General features: G+C 41.0%; 1 protein-coding gene across 1 annotated transcript; it reads left to right on the forward strand.

Moving 5' to 3' along the window:
• The first annotated feature begins 2283 nt into the window (after window positions 1-2283).
• Window positions 2284-19832, forward strand: syce3 (synaptonemal complex central element protein 3). The gene is made up of 3 exons (XM_060837471.1): window positions 2284-2388; window positions 11193-11295; window positions 19663-19832. Exons 1-3 carry the CDS (start codon window positions 2284-2286, stop codon window positions 19830-19832), a joined length of 378 nt encoding a protein of 125 aa, XP_060693454.1.
• The last annotated feature ends 513 nt before the right edge of the window (window positions 19833-20345 follow it).

Raw genomic sequence — 20345 nt, forward strand, 5'->3', positions numbered from 1 at the left:
GGCGGTTGGTTTTGGCGGGAGGAGCGGCGTCCTTCGGGTTGTCGAGCGCGGCGCACCATGTCTTATACCCAGGACACGGCGATCATCCGGCCGCAGGTAGCGCTCCCAAAACAAGATAATACCAACACAACACCCGCTTCAAATCCCCAACCGCAGCCACTTTCCCCTCACGAAATATCCGTGCTCGCAAAAGTACCGTTCACCCCCAGCAACCAAATACACCGTCGACACCACCTTTTCCTCAGGTACAGCATTGCCCCTCTCTTACATACACTGGACAATGCTCAGACCTCGGTTTGTAAAGACCATTTCACTCTCTTCTCGGCCGAATCAGCTGTCGAGCAAAGTTACTGCCCCTGCCCAAGATTGCAGTCGTATTCCCTGTTAACATGAGCCAGATATCCCTGCAATCAGTTCAGTTCACTGGAATATCCAGTAAACCAGCTTGCCCTGTGATTAAACACTGCCTGATTCAAGCCCACCCCCTCTCGACCTTCATGTGCATTTCTGACTCCACCTTCTTTGATGCTGCCATGCTTCTTAATAATGAATTAAACCAAGAAAGTTCTTTGGCAAACCCAAGTCCTGAAGTACAACACTTGGGATCCTCTTCAAGTTGCAGGATGTTAATGTTGATTTCGTGCTGCCCTCTCTCACCTTTCACAAGATGTTGATGACCTGGTGATGATTGCCCTCCCTAACAATAGTGGGATGTTTTTGTCTGCATTTGCTGGGGAGGGGGGAATTATTTGGAAGGTGTGTGGCACAGGGATAATATAAAAACAGTGGGAATTGGGAATGGAGATGAGTAGGATGGCATTGGAATGACGCAGTGGCATGGGATGGGAATGTACATACTGTTGCAAAATATTTCTGCAGCTGGCAACTGAACACTAGGACTGTTTAAAACTTAATTTTTATTATCAGTACATCAAAATGCAGTGAAAAGCTTTCGTTTGTCGTCACGAAGCAGCATCGCTCTGAATAATTTGAGAATAAGGAGGAGAAAGGATGTAACTTGAAGAGAGTCTGTCGTTCCTGAGCCAACTCATCGCCATCAACAGTGTCTGCACTGCCATTCCTTTCACCACCGCTTCATCACCATCTACACTGGACCCAAACTGACATTAATGTCGCCAATTCTCATGCGTCATTGGGTCAATGACTATCTTTCACCGCTTTGGTGCTGTCTACACCGGACCCAAACTGACATTGAGGTTACTGATCCTGAAGTGCCATCTTTGCTGTTGGGTCGATAATCCTCTGCCACTGCTTTGCCACCGTCTTGACCGGACCCAAACCCACATCGAAGTCGCCGATCCTCAGGCGCCATCTTTGCTGTTGGGTTGATAATCTTCTGCCACCACTTGGCCACCATCTACACTGGACCCAAACTGACATCAAAGTCACTCATCCTCAGGCGCCATCTTTGCCATTGGGTCAATAATCCTCTGCCACCACATGGCCACCGTCTGAACCGGTTCCAAAATGACATCGAAGTCGCCCACCTCATCGACATTGCCATGATGACTGATCCTCATGGCACTCCACTGGCCACAGGTATCCAGTCTGTCTTCTACCACCCTCTGTCTTCTACCTTTAAGCCAGTTCTGTATCTAAATGGCTAGTTCTTCCTATATGCCATGAGCTCTAACCTTGTTAACCAGTCTCCCATGGGGGACCTTGTCAAAAGCCTTACTGAAGTCCATATAGATCACGTCTACTGCTCTGCTCTCATCAATCCTCTTTGTTACTTCTTCAAAAAACTCAATTAAGTTTGTGAGTCATGATTTCCCATGGTCAAAGCACACTGGCTCAATGGTTAGCAATGCTGCCTCACAGCACCAGGGACCCAGGTTCAATTCCAGCCTCAGGCACCTGTCTGTGTGCAGTTTGCACATTCTCCCTGTGTCTGTGTGGGTTTCCTCTGGATGCTCCAGTTTCCTTCCACAATCCACAAATGTGCAGTTAGGTAAATTGGCCATGCTAAATTGCCCATAGTGTGAGATGCATTAGTCAGGGGCAAATATGGGGAATGGGTCTGGGTGGGTCACTCTTTGGAGGGTCAATGTGGAATTGTTGGGCCGAAGGGCCGGTTTCCATACTATTGGGAATCTGATTTAAAAAGCCATGTTGATTATCCCTAATCAGCCCTTGCCTTTTCAAATACGTGTACTTTCTATCCCTCAGGATTCCCTCCAACAACTTGTCCACCATCGACGTCAGGCTCACTGCCTATAGTTCCCTGGCTTGTCCTTACCACCTTGCTTAAACCGTGGCACCATGTTAGCCAACCTCCAGTCCTCCAGCAGCACACCCGACTATCGATACAAATATCTCGGCAAGAGGCCCAGCAATCATTTCCGTAGCTTCCCATGGAGCTCTCGGGTACACCTGATTAGGTCCTGAGAATTTCGAGACATCCACCACTTCCTCCTTTGTAACAGGCATTTTTCAAGATGTTACCATCTATTTCCCTATATTCTATATTGTCCATGTCCTTCTCCATAGTAAATACTGATGCAAAATGCTCGTTTAGTATCTCCCTCATCTCCTGCAGTTCCACACAAAGGCTGCCTTGCTGAGCTTTGAGGAGCCCTATTCTCACCCTAATTACCCTTTTGTTTTTAATGTATTTGTAAAAACAGTTTGGATTCTCCTTAACTCTATTTCCCCTTTTTGCCCTCGCGATTACTCTCTTAAGTATACCCCTACTGCCTTTGTACTCTTCTAACGATTCACTCGATCTAACTTGTGTATACCTGACATATGCTTCCTTGCTTTTCTTAATCAAACCCTCAGTTTGTTTAGTATCCATCATTTCCTATACCTACCAGTTTTTCCTGTCGCCCTAACAGGAATATGCTGTCTCTGGACTCACTGGACTCTTGTTATCTCATTTCTGAGGGCTTTTCATTTTCTAGCCGTCCTTTTTTCCTGCAAACATCTGCCCCCAATCAGCTTTTGAAAGTTCTTGCCTAATACTGTCAAAATTGGCCTTTGTCCAATTTAGAACTTCAACTTTTAGATCTGGACTATCCTTTTCCATCATTGTTTTAGAAATAGCAGTATTCTGGTCGCTGGCTCCAAAGTGCCCCCCCCCCCTCCCCCCCCTCGCCACACTGACACCTCAGTCACCTGCACTGCCTTATTTCCCAAGAGTAGGTCAAGTTTTGCACCTTCTATACTAAACATCCTGAATCAGAAAATTTTTTTGCACACACTTAACAAATTCCTCTCCATCTAAATCCTTAACACTATGGCAGTCCCAGTCTATGTTTGGAAAGTTAAAATCCCCAACCATAACCACCTTATTATTCTTACAGATAACTGGGATTTCCTTGCAAGTTTGTTTCTTAATTTCCCTCTGACTATTAGGGGCCTATAATACAATCCCAAAAAAGGTCATCATCACTTTCGTATTTCTCAGTTCCACCCAAATAACTTCGCTGGATGTATTTCCTAGAATATCCTCCCAGTACAGCTGTAATGATATCCCTTATCAAAAGCACTACTCCCCCAACACAATCGATCTCTTGGAACCCGGCATACCGCTCATTGCATTAGAGCCAGTCTCAATACCAGAAACCTGGCTTTTTGTGCTTCGTTCCCCTGAGAATCAATCACCCCTATATTTTCCAAAGCAGCATATTTGTTTGAAATGGGGATGGCCACAGAAGACTCCTGCACTACCTGCCTACCTATCTTACCTTTCCTGGAATTAAACCATCTATGTAACTGTATCTGCAACTTTTACCCTTCCTATAACTGCCATCCATCTCGTCCCCTTGCTCTTGTAAACTCCTCATTGCCTCTAACTGTCTGTCCAACTGATCCATTTGATCTGATAAGATCTGCAGTCAACAGCATTTATTGTAGATATAATTTTCAATAACATGTACACGCCCACATCCAACAAGAACATATCACTCTACTAAAGACCATTTTTGTTTCTTTCAATCTACAGACCCAGAAAATAGCACTGTCTTATTCATCTACAAAACATTGCTCCAACTTAACTTAATACTTCTGGCTTATATTTTTCAGTTTAATCAGGAGACATATCTCAGTATAACATATAATCAAGAAAGAACGCACTCTACTCAATACGGCCACAATTAAAATATTCACCTGTCTGTTTCTGTGCTGTGACCTCTCCCAACAGGTTCCTCCAAGATTAGTTGTGAATTTCACTGTTAATTTTCCTAGATGCACTGCGATATCCAGCGATACATGAATTTGAACAACAAAGGCAAATGTGCAGGTTCATTGCTGTGTCAGTTAGCAGTGTTGGTTTCTTTTTCTGTATCTCTCCTATACTGACCTCACCATGTGCTTCGTTTGTCTGTACCTCTCTCTTTTAAAAGTGCTGTTGATTTGACTTTTTTTTCTTCCAAAGTTCCAAAACAATGCAAAACAGTAATTGTTGCTCCTGGAATTTGAGGAAATCACCTCCAACACCTAAAATACCCCAAAAAAGAAGCAGCCTGTTACAGCCAGAAATTCTTACCGTTTTCCATCTTGGATTACTTATTTGAATCAGTAACTTATTAATAATTTCACAACTGTCAAAATGCCATGCAAATGTTCTTCATTGCCAATGTGCTGATGATCAACAGTTTTTAATGAATTACTAATTAATTCTTATGTTATAAATATAGATCTGGAAATTTTCTGCAATCTATTTATTTTACATTTTCTGCTTTCACCATTATTTGCACTTCACATAGAATGGTTTTCCTGATTTTTGACCTGGTTTTGGGCACATTGGCTAGGGCAGTATTTATTGCCTGTCTCTTCTTGCACTGAAAGTGAAGATAAACTACTTTTTGAATCGCTGCTGTCTTCTAAATATTGGCACATCCACAATGCTCATTGGAAGAGAGATGCAGGACTTGGAGCCAGCAACAGTGAGGAAAATTGTTCCAGGCCGGGACAATAGGCACCTTGGAGGGGAACGTGCAGATTGTCACGTTGCCGTGCATCTGCTGTCCTTGTGGTATTGGTCATAGATTTGCAAAGCACTTGCAAAGGAGGCTTGCTGAGTTATTCCAGTACAAGCTGTAGAATTGCAATCGTTATATGTACTGCTGCCACTGTGTCAGTCATGAAGGAAATTAATGTCAGGGTACAAGTTAAGTTGTAGCCTTGTCCTGGATGGTGTCTAGATTCTTGAGATTTGAAGCTGTACTCATTCAGGCAAATGAATGGTGTTCTGTTGCATCCCTTAATTGTGCCTTGTAGATAATGGACAGGAATTAGGGAAACAGGGATGAGTTATTTACTGCAGAGTTCATAGACCCTGCTCTTATAGCCATTATATTCATATGTCTGATCATAGTGTCATACACCAGTTCATTTTTAGTTACTGGTAACCCTAGTTCTCCTATTACCCACTCCCATCAGAGAATGTTGATAGTTACTGTTGAACATCAATGTACAATAGTTGAATTCTGTCTTTTTGCAGATAGACATTCTATCTACCATGAGGATTTCAGCATTGATATCATGCGATTATGATGATTGACCTCCAACAGCCATCCTTCCTTATGCTAAGCACGACTCCAACCTGCAGAGGATTTGTCCACTAATTCCCATTTGCTCCAGGTTTGCTAGGTCTCCTTGATGTCATACTTGGTCAAATGCTGTCTTGATCTCAAGGAGAACTACTGTCTCCTCTTTTGTCCATGTTTAGAACCAAGGCTATAATGAGGTTAGGAACTGAGTGACCCTGGTAGAATCCAAACTGAGCATTAGGGAGTAGGTTGTTCCTTTGTAAGTGTTGGTTGATAACACTGTCGAAAACCTCTTCCATCAGTTTGCTAATGGTCAAGAGTAGATTGACAGGCTGATAATTTCTCAGGTTGAATTTGTTTTGCTTTTTGTGCACAGGACATACCTGACAATTTTCCACATTGTTGCTTAGATACCAATGTTGCATCTGTACTTGCAGAATTTGGCTAGGTATCTTGGTTTGTTCCGGAGCATACATCTTCGGTACGATAGCTAGAATGTTAACAGGGCCCATATCCTTTGCATTTCTTCAACCATTTCATTGATATCACATAAATTGATTGATGTATTATGTAATGTCTGGGGCCTCGGAGGACTAAAATATCTATCAGCTATTATATACTTTGGATTCTTCAGCCTTGTCTTTTACAAGGATGTGGTGGGATCCTCCATCATTAAGAATGTAGACATTTGTGGAACTTCCTCCTCCTATTAATTGTTAAATTATACAACACTATTCATAACTGAATGTGCCAGGACTGTAGAGCTTACATCTGATCGGTTGTGGGATTACTTCGTCCTTTCTGTTGCGTGCTGTTTCCCATATTCGTCATGCATGTAATTCTGTGTTGGAGCTTCATCAGGTTGACAACTTATTTTTAGGTGTGCCTTCTGCAGTTTCTGGCATGCCTTCCAGCACTTTTCATTGAAACAGGGTTGATCTCTCTTTGATGGTAATGTTAGAATGGTGTAATATGTTGTGCCATGAGGTTGCAGATTGTGGTTGGATAATGTTCTGCTACTGATGGCTCACAATGCTTCATGGATGCCCAGTCTTGAGTTGTTAGATGTTTGAAATCTGTCCTATTTTAGTACACTGTTTGCCACAGAATACAGAATGAAGATGAGACTTCATCTCTGTTAGGACTGGGCAGTAGTTATTCCCAACAGTAGTGATGTGATAGAGTTCAAAACTTTAATAGTTTCATGGATTGAAAAAGTCAACAAAGATAATCCATTTCACATGGAAAGTAACAGCAAAAACTCTTTCTGGAATCAACTGTTTCATGAGATAAAAGGAATTTAAAGCACATGTGAATTAACCACCCCTGAGAAGAAACAACATAAACAAGGTGTTTCCTGGGAAAAAGGAGATAACAGCTGCTTGATAACCTGCTGTCTCGTGACAAATTAATACTATGTGCGTGCAGAAACAACATTCTGAAGTAAAGGGATTAACTGCAGGAAGAACAATGTTTTAAACTGATAACTAACTATGAATGTAACAATGAACAGGGGAGCTACGTCTGATTAGAAGGAAAGCTACAGACTTGAGGTCTCCAGAAGTATAGTCAATGTTGGGCATAAAAGAATCTATTGAGCATTATAATGTCACACCACAAACTTGAAAGAGAGAAAATTCTGTAAGAATCCAACAGCAGAATAATTCAATGGTAGAACTGTGAATAACAACAATATACAAGTATCGAACAGAGATGGACGCTGTTAGTTGGAATCCTGGCCAATTCCGCCATTAATCGGATAATAGCCAAGTTGGTTTGTGAGACTTGAACTTCCTGGATGTGACTTCCAGAATTGTGCTCAAGTAAAGATAGAAAGTAGGATTGTTTTCCAGTTAACTAAGCATGAGGATAAAATTGAGCTCACAAGAATTCAATAAATTAGCACTAGCCAGGGGTACCAAATAAGCCAGAGGTACCAGATATGAAAATAATTTTTCTAATCAACCTGTTCACAGCTGTTATTACATACCTGAAGCAGGGGAATTGAACCCCTGCTGACTTATCGAGGGGAGGGGCAGTACCACTGAACCAGAAGAGCCCTTAGTGTAATATATGGAAAATGTAAGCATTGGTGTCACACAGCTACCCTTCATATTCCTGATGCAATTAATGAGGCAGTTCTTGTCATTTTTGGCAAAGATGAAACAAAGACAACTTACTGACCATTTGGTAATGATATTAATGAAGTGGAATATATGTTGCAGTCCTGACTTTTAGTGAAATGAATCAATGTGCATATATTCATAAATTTCGACCAATTAGTAATTCTAAAAACTGGTAGATAAATTTATTGAAATTCATGCTGGTTAAACTTGAAGAAGAAAGAAGTAATATTAAGATATTAATTTCAGATTAATTTAATATAAATCCCTTTAGCAATAAATGAGATTATATTTGTTTAATTCTTTCCAGGAATGTGAGTGTCACTGGCTGGAATAGCATTCATTGTCCATCCCTTGAACTGAGTGGCTTTCTTGGCCATTTTGGAGAGCAGTTGAAAGTCAACCACATTGCTATGGGTTTGGAGATCCTATAGCCTATGAGGCAAGATCAGACAAGGACAGCAGACTTTTAAAAAAATTAGTGAACCAGATGGATATCTACAGGAATACATGGTTGTTATGAGATAGTTTTTCATTTTGAGATTGCTATTGAATTCAAATTTCACCAATTGCCATGGTGAGATTCCAGCCCATGTCTCAGAGCATTAGTTTCGGCCTCTGGAATACTTCTTCAGTGACATTACATTCAAAACATATCGCACCGGAAAAACACAGCCGATCAGGCATCATCTAAGGAGCAGGCGAGTCGACATTTTGAGCATAAGTTCCTCATCAGGAATATGGGGTGGCGGGGGTGCAAGGCAAGGGGGCTAAGATATAAATCAGAGGGGTGGGGCTGGGGTAGGAAGGTAGCTGGGAATGCGATAGGTAGATGGACATGGTGGGGGATGATGGTGATAGGGTGGAACAGATACGTGGAAGGAAGATAGATGGGTAGGAGGGTGGTGCCTAGGGTTGAGAGTTGGATCTGGGTTAAGGTGGGTGGAGGGGAGATGAGGAAACTAGTGAAATCGACATTGCTTCCATGTGGTTGAAGGATCCCAAGGCAGAAGATGAGGTGTTCTTCCTCCAGTTATCAGGTGGCTAGGATTTAATGGTAATGGAGGCCCAGGACTTGCATGTCCTTGGCGGAGTAGGAGGGAGAGTTGAAGTGGTCAGCCACAGGGGAGTGAGGTTGTTTAGTGCATATGTCCTGGAGATGTTCTCTGAAACTTTCTGCAAGTTGGCAAGCTATCTCCCCAATGTAAAGGAGGCCACATTGAGTACAATGGACACAGTAAATGAGGTTTTTGGATGTGCAAGAAAATTTCTACTAGATATGGAAGGATCCTTTGGGACCTTGGATGGAGGTGAGGAGGGAGGTGTGGGTGCAGTTTCTTTACATCATGGAGTGACAAGGGAAAGTGTCGGGAGTGATGGGGAGAGTGGACCATTTCTGCCACCTACAGTCAGACCCTATCACCAGAGAGATATTTCCCTTCTCACCCCTTTCAGCATTCAACAGAGACCATTCCCTCTGTGAGTCTTTTGGGGATTCTATCCTTGTTGCAGTTGAAGGGGTGGTGTTCAAGGACGGAGAGGTGGGAAGTGGAAGAGATGTGCTGAGGGCATTGTTGACCACGTGGGAGGGGAAATTGCAGACCTTGAAGTAGGGGGCCATCTGGGATGTTCTGGAGTGCAACTGATCCTCCTGGGAGCAGATGTGGCAGATGCAGAGGAATTGGGTGTAAGGGATAGCATTTTTGCAGGTGGGGGCTGGAAGAAGGTATAATCCAGGTAGCTGTGGAAGTCAGTGGGTTTGAAGTGGATGTCCACATTGAGTCTGTTACTGGAAATAGAGATGGAGAGGTCCAGGAAGGGGAGAGAGGTGTCCGAGATTGTCCAGTTGAACTTGAGGTCAGGGTGAAAGGTATTTGTGAAATTGATGAGCTGTTCACCCTCCTCGTTGGAGCATGAGGGCGCTGATACAGTCATTGATGTAGCCAAGATAAAAGATGGGGAATGGTGCCAGTGTAACTGGAAGATGGACTGTTGCACATACCCAATGAGTATGCATTCATAGCTGGGGCCCATGTGGGTGCCCTTTGATCTGAACGAAGTGGGAGGATTTGAAGTAGAAATTGTTGATGGTGAGGGACAGTTCAGCTAATTGAATGAGTGTGTCAGTGGAAGGGTACTGGTTGAGTCAGCAGGAAATGTAGAAACGGAGGACTTGGAAGCCTTCGTCATGGCGGACAGATGTGTACAGGGACTGAGTGTCCATGATGAAGATGAGGCTCATGGGGTCGGAGAACCAAAAGTCATGGAGGAGGTCGCGTGCGTGGGTGGTGTCCCGAATGTATGTGGGGAGATCCTCGACCAAGGGGGAAAGGACGATGTCAAGGTATGCGGAGATAGTTCAGTGGGGCAGGAATTGTGAAATCACTATCAAGCTGCTACCTGATGCAAGCTTAAAACTCGCTGGCTGTTCTGTAAGAAACCAAGGCTACTGAAAGGCCTATAAAGGTAGCTATAGACTCACAATATGTTGCTAGAAAGGTTTTCCTGGCTGACTGAATGTAGTATATTGAAAGGAGAGAGAGAATGTCGGAGAGAACTGAGGAATGCAAATAATCTGTCACGGTCAACACAGTAAATGGAAATTTGTTTACACTGGAATGTTTGCAGAACTCAATTTTTGGTGTAAATCTTAATAGAAATAAAGCCGATCCATTAATATGTAGTGTTGGATGAAGCATGTTGGAAAAATAAAGCGTTGACTCTGAAAAACCACAAAGAATTAATTGTCAGATAGGCTCATGGGGGTCGGAGAACCAAAAGTCATGGAGGAGGTCGCGTGCGTGGGTGGTGTCCCGAATGTATGTGGGGAGATCCTCGACCAAGGGGGAAAGGACGGTGTCAAGATGTTAAAAATAAGGACTACACTTAATTTAACTTTGGCATTGCCTGAAAGATTTTCCAGATTAGGAATGAAATTCTGTGAGAGAGGGAACTAAACATGGGATTTTTAATTGAAGTTTTCCTTTAGTACACATTTCAAATTAGAACTGAGAAGTTGGACTGTTTCTTGGATGTTGCATTTACGTTCTAAAAAGATCTGTTGACATGTTTGTTTTGCTTTTTAATAAACTTTGCATATGGTTTGCTCATTTGTTCTGTGCTAAATAATTACATTGAGGATCATCTAGTATCTTGGATGTTTGGTAAACCTTTATATTTGATACAGCAGGCATCTGACACTCATTGGAATTTTATGTACCACAATCCTTCCCTGCAATTCCCCCCACTCCCCACACAACTCCAAGTCCTAGCCAGCACTATATTTGCAACCCCAGAGATGTTTGCTGTGGAGTGTTATAAAAGAAAGAAAAATTCCAGAGGCCTGTGATTATTTTTGAGGTCATTTCCACCTAGACACAAAATTGTTGTGTACTAAAATTCTTAAGAACTGAGAAAGTGCCAATCAGACTTGTTACAATGTCAGAAGAACGATTCACAATAGTCAGTCACTAATACTGGTAAGTTCTTAAGTGTATTCTAAAATATTGTTAAATTATTTCTGAGAATTATTGTGATCTCAATTTTTTTGTAGATGGCAGAAGGCATACCATGTACTCATGAAGACATCATAAAATTACTTGAAGATACACGGGTTGAATTAGAAGAAATGTTAAATGAGTTGGAGATGTTGTCAGGTACAGTTTGTTACTGCTGTTATTGGATATTAGTATGTTTTGTGAGAAATATAGTATCCATATTTTAATCAGATTACAGCATGTGAGTGAAAGAATTTTGGAACATTGGTTTGATAGATTCAGGGAATTGTGGATCACAACTGTCTGTGTGGAGTTTTCACATCCTCTCTGTGTCTGCGTAGGTTTCTGCTGGGTGCTCCGGTTTTCTTCCACAGTCCAAAGATGTGCAGGTTAGGTAGGTTGGCCATGCTAAGTTGCCCAAAGTATCCAGGGACATGCAGGCTGAGTGGGTTAACCATTGGAAATGCTGGGCAACAGGGGTAGGGTAGAGGGGTGGGTGTGGGTAGAGGTGGGATGCTCTTCAGAGGGTTGGTATAGACTTGATGTGTTGAAGGACCTACTTCTACACTGTCAGGATTCTGTGTATTCTATATAACTGAAGTTGTGACATCTCTGAGGAAGTGATCCTCTGGTTAATAACACTAAAAGAGAGGATGCAAGATCCCAAAGCATTGGACTAATTCCTGTATTGGGAATGAAGTGGGACAACACACCTGCTGCACATTTGGGATCTGGTATATTGAGCAAACCAAGCACCCTAAACAGACTACTTGATTGTCATCTAGTTGGATCTTGCTTTATCAGATTAGCTGCCAAAGTTGCCCACTTAACAGTGAAATGGCTTCAAAAATAACTAATTAGCTGTGAAGGTTTTTTTGAGAATGTGTGACTACGTTATAAACGGAAGTTCTTTATTTCTGCAAAGCAACAATCAGTTAATGACAAAATGTTGCACATACTGGAAATCTGAAACATGCACAGAGAATGCTGGATAAACTTCAGAATTAGATTTAGGTTTTAATGTGATATGCACTTAACTGCTGGCGTACACTAAAAAGTGTACAATGTTACCATTCCCGACACTGTTTTAAGTACAAAGGTATGAGTAGGTACAAAATTTTCTGTGCAAAAATAGAAAATAAAGAATCAAGCTACTAAATTCATCACTATTTCTTAATTTTTTACCTTATACTAAGAATAACTGTAAAGTTGCAAGTTAAACATTACAGTCCTTTCCGAAGCCATGGGCCTGCAGTCGCTCTACTCTAGGCTTTCCCCATGACGACTCACTCACCTCAATACCAGGCATGCTTTCATCAGCACTGGGCTAAGCTCCATCCAAGCTTGCCAGTCACTTTGTCGCCAATTGACATGTGTCCTAGCCACTGCCACACTTGTCGTCACCGCTGCTTCCATAACCGAGCTCTCTCCAGAAGGTAACTTAGCCGGTCTGGCAGCATCTGTAAAGAGAGAAACAAAGTTAATGTCCCAAACCTGATGAAGGAGTGACGCTCCGAAAGCTAGTGTGCTTCCAATTAAACCTGTTAGACTATAACCTGGTGTTGTATGACTTTTAACTTTGTACACCCCAGTCCAACACTGGCATCTCCAAATCCTGAAGTGCAACACTCACATTCTTGCTTGAACTGTAAAATGTGTTTCTGTTATTGAGTTTAGCAATACCACCATCTTGTGATGGAACTCAAGAATTACAGCAATATCACCAAACTTAGTAATTTTAGTTCAGTTTGATGCACTGCATGAACTCACCTATGTTGTTTTGGCACCAACTTCTAAAGCCATGACGTCTCCCACCCTGAAGGACACGGAAACATACATGTAAGCACCTGCATGTTCCCACTAAGCCACACACTATCCTGAGTTAAAATGATATTATCCGAAATGATCAGGATAGGGCAGTGAAGTGTATAAATGGACTTTAGAAAAGCATTTGACAAGGTCCTAAATGGTATGCTGGTCCAGAAGATTAAATTACATGAGAACCACATGTAATTCAACTTACCACATGGTAAGTTGAATACAAGATTGGCTTGATCACAGCAGAAAAGAGTACTTTTGGAGGGTTTTTTTTCTGACTGGAGGTCTGTGACCAGCAGTGTTCCACAACCCAAGCAGTGCTGGGACGTCTGTTACTTGTTTTATATTTTATATATTTGAATGAAAACATAAGTTGCCTGATGAGTAAGTTTGCAGATGTCATGAAAATGAAGAAGTTGTGGGTAGTGTGGAAAGTTGTCAAAGGATACAGCAAGATACATATCAGTTGGAAAGTTGGAAAGGTAATGGCTGATGGAGTTTAATCTTGACAAATGTGAGATGTTATGTTTTGGGAGTCACATGCAAGAGACAAATATGCAGCAAACAAAGGGATCTTGTCCATTGTTTCTTGAAAGTGGCAACACAAGTGAACAAAGTGATAAAGAAAGCTTGCTGGCCATCGTTAATCAGGACACTGAATATAAAAGTTGGCAAGTAATGTTGCAGCCGTACAAAACTTGCCACACTTAGGAGGGATTTGAAGAAGTTAACTGAGATGTTAATTGGATTAGAGTGTTTTATCTATAAGGAGAGTTTGAACAAAGTTGAATTGCTTTCACTGGAGCTTCGGAGATTGTGGGTGACCAGATAGAAATATTTAAATGATGAGAGGCATGGATAGGGAAGATAGTTGGAGCCTTTTTTCCAGGTTGGAAATGTCAAATACGAGGGACATAAGTTTAAAGTGAGAGGGAGAAGCTTAAAGGAAATATGTGAGGCAAGTGTTTTTTAAACAGAAAGTTGTATGTGTCTGGAACATGCTGTTAGGGAAGGTGATATAAGTAGATACAGTAACAATATTTGAAAGGCATTTAGATTGATACATAAATAAGCGGGGTGATTAGAGGGATGCGCATCATGTGCAGACGGATGAGATTAGTATTGAATGGCATCATGCTTGGTGCAAGCATGGGCCAGTAGGCCTGTTCTTGTTGTTATGCCATGGTGAACCCCTCTGTAAATTAAACCAAACACCCAGAAAAGCTCACCTTGCTTTGTAATCTAGTAAAATATGAGTGACAGAGAACTCCGAAATTCCACTATTTAAAGAAAACAACATCAGCTTATTTTTTAACTCTAAAAGTGAACATTAAACAACAAATATTCACAACTTGAAGCTCCCTTTTCTCCTAACTGCTTATTACCTGCCTCCAACTCCATAACAATATGCTGTTTCAATAATATACTTTTTACAATTACATTTGGCTGCTGAATTCTCTGGGTGGTCATCTTCATTTTTACTGCAAATATATTTCATATGTAAAGGTACCTTTGATAGAAGATTGTTTCCTAATTTCTTGGATTGTTTTTGATGGCCATTGCTCTCTCTGAATTTTCAAAAGGTCTGCATTTTTATATTCCTAGCATCAGACCATCTTTTTGTTTCGCTGTTGGCAAAACAATAAATTCAAACTTGATTGGGTTTTAGTATCCTGGGGCATAATTTTAAATGATTGGTTAAATTCAAATTATTGTCAAAACAGCAATCAAAACTCAGGTATCCATTTCATAGCCAAATATTACATATTTTCAATTTTCCAGTACATTCTGGAACTGCCATCTAGTCAGAGACACAGGTGCTTGTAATCTCTCAGTTCAGAACAGTATTCATTCTCTCTTAAAGGTACAGTACACACCTTCAATTTCATAACACTGTGTTGTCCTGTTTGTTCTATGTTCCTTCATCATCACTGGATAGAAATCCTTGTACTTGCTTCCTATCAGCATTGTGGCTGTACTACACCATGATTGGACTGCAACATTTCAAGAATGCAACTCCTTCAAGGATAATTAAGTATGGGCAATGAATGATAACCAGCAATGCTCATATCTCATGAATGATTATAAATAATTAAAATTGTGTGCATCAAAGTAACAAGAGGAGACATCTATTAGATACGTGGTGACTGTCACATGCCAGGGCATTGCTACATTTAGTCAAATAGCCTTTGGAAAATTTTCTGTGTCACATCTATAACTAGTTAGTTTATGGAAAAGTTTTTTCCATCACTTACAGAACATAGAACATGACAGCACAGTACCTTTCAACCCTCGATGTTGTGCTAACCTGTGAAACCAATCTGAAGCTTATCTAACCTACACTATTCCACTTTCATCCGTATATCTATCCAATGACTATTTAAATGCCTTTAAATTTAGTGATTCTACTACTGTTGCAGGCAGGCCATTCCTCACCTCTACTGCTGTCTGAGTAAAGAAACTAATTCTGACATCTGTCCTATATCTATCACCCCTCAATTTAAAGCTATGTCCCTTCGTGCTAGCCATCACCACTCAAGGAAAAAGGCTGTCACTGTCCATCCTATCTAACCCTCTGATTATCTTCTACATCTCAATTAAGTCACCTCTCAACCTTCTCTCTAACAAAAACAGCCTCAAGTCCCTCAGCCTTTTCTTGTAAGACCTTCTCTCCATACTACGCAACATCCTAGTAAATCTCCTCTGAACCCTTTCCAAAGCTTCCACATCCTTCCTATAATGCGGTGACCAGAACTGTACACAATACCCCATGTGCGGCCACACCAGAGTTTTGTACAGCTGCAGCATGACCTCATGGCTCCAAAACTCAATCGGTCTACTAATGAAAGCTAACACACCATATGCCTTCTTAACAACCTTATCAACCTGGGTGGCAATTTTCAGAGATCTAATTACATGGACACCGAGATCTCTCTGTTCATCTACACTACCAAGAACCTTACCATAAGCCCAGTATTCTGCATTCCTGTTACTCCTTCCATAGTGAATCACCTCACATTTTTCTGCATTAAACTCCATTTGCCAATTCTCAGCCCAGCTCTGCAATTTCCCTATGTCCCTCTGTAACCTACAACATCCTTCAGCACTATCTACAACTCTGACAACCTTAGTGTGATCTGCAAATTTACTTACCCATCCACCTATGCCCTCATCCAGGCCATTAATAAAAATGTTAAACAGCAGTGGACCCAAAACCGATCCTTGTGGTCCACCACTAGTAACTGATTTCTAGTATGAATATTTCCCACTTGGAATATTTCATTCTCTGCCTTTTTTTAAGGTAGCCAATTTCTGATCCAAACCACTAAATCACCCTCAATCCCATGCCTCCGTATTTTGTGCAATCGCCTACCATGGGAAACCTTATCAAATGCCTTATTAAAATACATATGCACCACATCAACCGCTTTACCCTTATCCAACTATTTGGTTACCTTCTCAAAAGTTGACTATCCCTAATCAATTTATTTCTTTCTAAACGATTATAAATCCTAGGAGAAAGTGAGGACTGCAGATGCTGGGGATCAGAGCTTAAAAATGTGTTGCTAGAAAAGCGCAGCAGGTCAGGCAGCATCAAAGGAGAAGGAGAATCGACGTTTTGGGCGTATGCCCAAAACATCGATTCTCCTTCTCCTTTGATGCTGCCTGACCTGCTGCGATTTTCCAGCAACACATTTTTAAGATTATAAATCCTATCTCTTATAACCATTTCCAACACTTTACTCATAACCAAAGCAAGGCTTACTGGTCTATATTTACCAGAATTGACTCTCCTCCCCTTCTTGAACATGGAACAACATTTGCTATCCTCCAGTCTTCTAATACTATTCCTGTAGATATTGACAACATAACGATTAAAGCCAAAGGCTCTGTAATCTCCTCCCTGACTTCCCTGAGAATCCTAGGATAAATCCAATCTGGCCCACAGGAATAATCTGTTTTCACACTTTCCGGAATTGCCAACACCTTTTCCTTATGAACCACAATCCCATCTAGTCTGGTAGCCTGTATCTCAGCGTTCTTCTCGACAACATTGTCTTTTTCCTGTGTGAACACAGATGAAAAATATTCATTTAACGCTTCCCCATCTCCTCAGACTCCACACACAACTTCCCACTACTATCCTTGATTGGTTCTAATCTTATTCTAGCCATTCTTCTATTCTTGATATACCTGTAGAAAGCCTTAGGATGTTCCTTCATCCTATCCACCAATAACTTCTCATGTCTCCACCTGGCACTTCTTAGTTGTCTTTTTAGGTCTTTCTTGGCTAAATTGTAACTCCCAAGCACCCTAACTGAGCCTTCACAACACACCCTAACATAAGCCTCCTTCTCCCTCTGGACAAGAGCTTCAACTTCTTTAGTAAACCAGGGTTTCCTCGCTTGACAACTTCTTCTCTGTCTGACAGGTACATACTTATCAAGCACTCGCTGTTCCTTGAATAAGTTCCACATTTCAATTGTGCCCATCCCCTGCAGTTTCCTTGCCCATCCTATGCATCCTACGTCTTGCCTAATTGCATCATAATTGCCTTTCCCCCAGCTAGAATGCTTGCCCTATGCTATATATCTATCTCTTTCTATCGCTAAAGTAAACATAACTGAATTGTGGTCACTATCACCAAAGTGCTCACCTACCTCCAAATCTTACACCTGGCCGGGTTCATTACCCAGTACCGAATCCAATGTGGCCACCCCTCTTGTTGGCACATTTGTGTACTGTGTCAGGAAGCCCTCCTCACACATTGGACAAAAACTGACTCATCTAAAGCACTTGAACTATAGTATTCCCAGTTAATATTTGGAAAATTAAAATCCCCATAAAACTACCCTGTCACTCTCGCTCCTATCAAGAATCATCTTTGCTACCCTTTCCTCTACATCTCTGGAACTTTTCGAAGGCCTGTAGAAAACCTGCAACAAGGTGACCTCTCCTTACCTGTTTCTAACCTCAGTCCCTACTACCTCAGTAGATGAGTACTCAAACATCCTTTCTACCACTGTAATACTGTCCTTGATTAACAATGACACACCTCCCAGCCTTTTACCAACTTCTCTGATCTTACTGAAACATCTGAATCCTGGAACCTGCAATAACCATTCCTGTCCCTGCTCTACCCATGTCTCCGAAATGGCCACAACATCGAAATCCCAGGTACCAACCCATGTTGCAAGTTCATCCACCTTACGCCGGATGCTCCTGACATTGAAGTAGACACACTTCAAACAACTTCTTGCTTTCCAGTGCTCTCTTGTGACCTTGAAAGCTTATTTCTGACCTCACTACTCCCAACCTCTTGAAAAGTGGAAGTATAATTTAGGTTTCCATCCCCCTGCTGAACTAGGTTTCCATCTCCCTGCTAATCATCTATTTGTCTACTGTTTTTAAGCAGTACATTTTTAAACCTGTCATTTTCCTTCCTGCTATACGGTTCCCGAAACTCCTATTCTGTCCTCTCATTGTCTTTTAACAAAACAAAGCATTTGTGCCCTGAGCACTAATTTAAAGTGTTCTTCTACGCTTACAGGATATTGCATTGGTCTCTCCTGATGTCCCCTTTCTTCAACCTGCATGATGTTCACTTTCTCTAATTAACTCTATTTCATCACTGTTTTCAGTCTTTTTTCTGTAGAAGTGACTGAAACACTGATGAAGAAAAGGCTAGAGCATAGCACATTCAGAACCAATTGGTGGAAAAAAAATGTACATCCATTAATTTTAATCTTGCTTTCAACACCTGCATAAGTCTTTTAATGAATCATTTTCACACACTTGGTTTGTACTTTGTTGAACTTGTCTGTGTTTCTAGATTTGGTTGTGACCCAATCATCGAGTACATGTTGGTATTCATCCATTAAGGAGCTGAGTCCACATGCTGTGTAAAGGAAGAAACAGCCTAAAAGTTGATGGTCTCAGAAATCTTTCACAATGTCCTAACGGTTAAATTCATGAAGCAGCAGAGCATGACTGGTTGAAGGTGGGAAGAGGGATTGCAGATGTGGACTGTACTGCCTTTTGTCTTCCTCTGAAACCAATCTAAGTAAAAATGATGGAGGGTGGCCATCCCACTGGAAATATAAACCCACAAAGCATTCAAATTTTGTTGTCCCTTTTTGTGGATGGGACAAAAATAGCTTTAATACCGGCACTACTATTCACAAGAGCATCAAAACAGCAGGAACTTATTTTCTGTCTTTAACATTAACTCTGGACCTTTTGGACCACATGGTGGAACTTGTTGCCGTGGTTTTGTCGCGAAACAAATAAGCTGACGAATCCTATGAGTATCCAAAACCAAGATTTTTTTTGCACTGAGTCTGGTACTTAGCCAAATTGCATACCTAATCACTTCTAAGATTTGTACATTTTCAAGACTTGGTTTGTGCATTCTTGAAAATGTGCTTCTAGTGTGGATATTGGTATATTGTGCATAAGAATCTGAAGACACAGCAAATAATTAAAGATGTAAGAAAAGTTATTCATATCTGCACCACTAAAATGCTCAGTAAAAAAGATGTGACTTGAGACTTTTTAATTATATTCAAGAAAATGAGGATTGAAAGCATAACTGAATTGTGCAACAGTAATTATATTTATTTTGCAGATGTTAAGAAAACTGCTAGATTAGGCAAGAATTCTTTTTCCATCATTTTGCTAATTAAATTATTTGTTAACATTTTCTAGTGCAAGCAACTTGTATGACCTATGACATAGTTATCCTACGTACAGACCCTTCCGTTGTGGAATCAATGATGCGATTAAATGAAGCATATCTGAACTGCAAAGAGTCAGTGGCAAAGGACTACATGGAAATGCTAACTGAACCAAAAAAAAATGAGTCAGAAACTGTTTGACACAAAAAAAAAGCATGATCATTTAAATTTTGCATTCTGTATTCTGCCATTTTTGACTCACTAATGTTTGTTACTTATTCAGTGGATCCAGCATTATTCAACTTGTACTGACACTTCTGATTTATTTTATTACTATTAAAAGCTTCATAATTATTGATTGGACTCTGTTGTTTTGAGCAGACAATTTTAGGGAGTTGGGAAGTGTATTTAAACAGTATAAATTCAAATAATCATTGGAACTTTAACATCATTATCATCAGAAGGATAACTTTTCACTGCTTTAGTGAAAATTGGTAGTTTAATGTACAGGAGGAAATCAGCAATGCTAATTTTGCATCCTTTAAACATGTCTAGGAACTGATGAAGAAACATAGGCTTTTATGAGATGCAAACTAGGTGTGCAATATTATCTGAGGCCTCTTGTAGTGTAGTGTTAGTGCCTTACCTCTGAGCCAGGAGACCTGGGTTCAGCTTCTACCTGTCCTAAGGTTTGCCATAACATTCCTGAACAGA

This window comes from Hemiscyllium ocellatum, chromosome 16 (assembly GCF_020745735.1).
Source record: "Hemiscyllium ocellatum isolate sHemOce1 chromosome 16, sHemOce1.pat.X.cur, whole genome shotgun sequence".
Lineage (NCBI taxonomy): Eukaryota > Metazoa > Chordata > Chondrichthyes > Orectolobiformes > Hemiscylliidae > Hemiscyllium > Hemiscyllium ocellatum.

Bases quoted from the DNA above. Each gene is read 5' to 3' on its own strand.
- syce3 (XM_060837471.1), top strand. From the start codon at position 2,284: ATGTTAGCCAACCTCCAGTCCTCCAGCAGCACACCCGACTATCGATAC. The intron at 2,389-11,192 runs GTACACCTGATT...ATTTTTTTGTAG, and splicing joins GCTTCCCATGGAGCTCTCGG to ATGGCAGAAGGCATACCATG. The intron at 11,296-19,662 runs GTACAGTTTGTT...AACATTTTCTAG, and splicing joins TGAGTTGGAGATGTTGTCAG to TGCAAGCAACTTGTATGACC.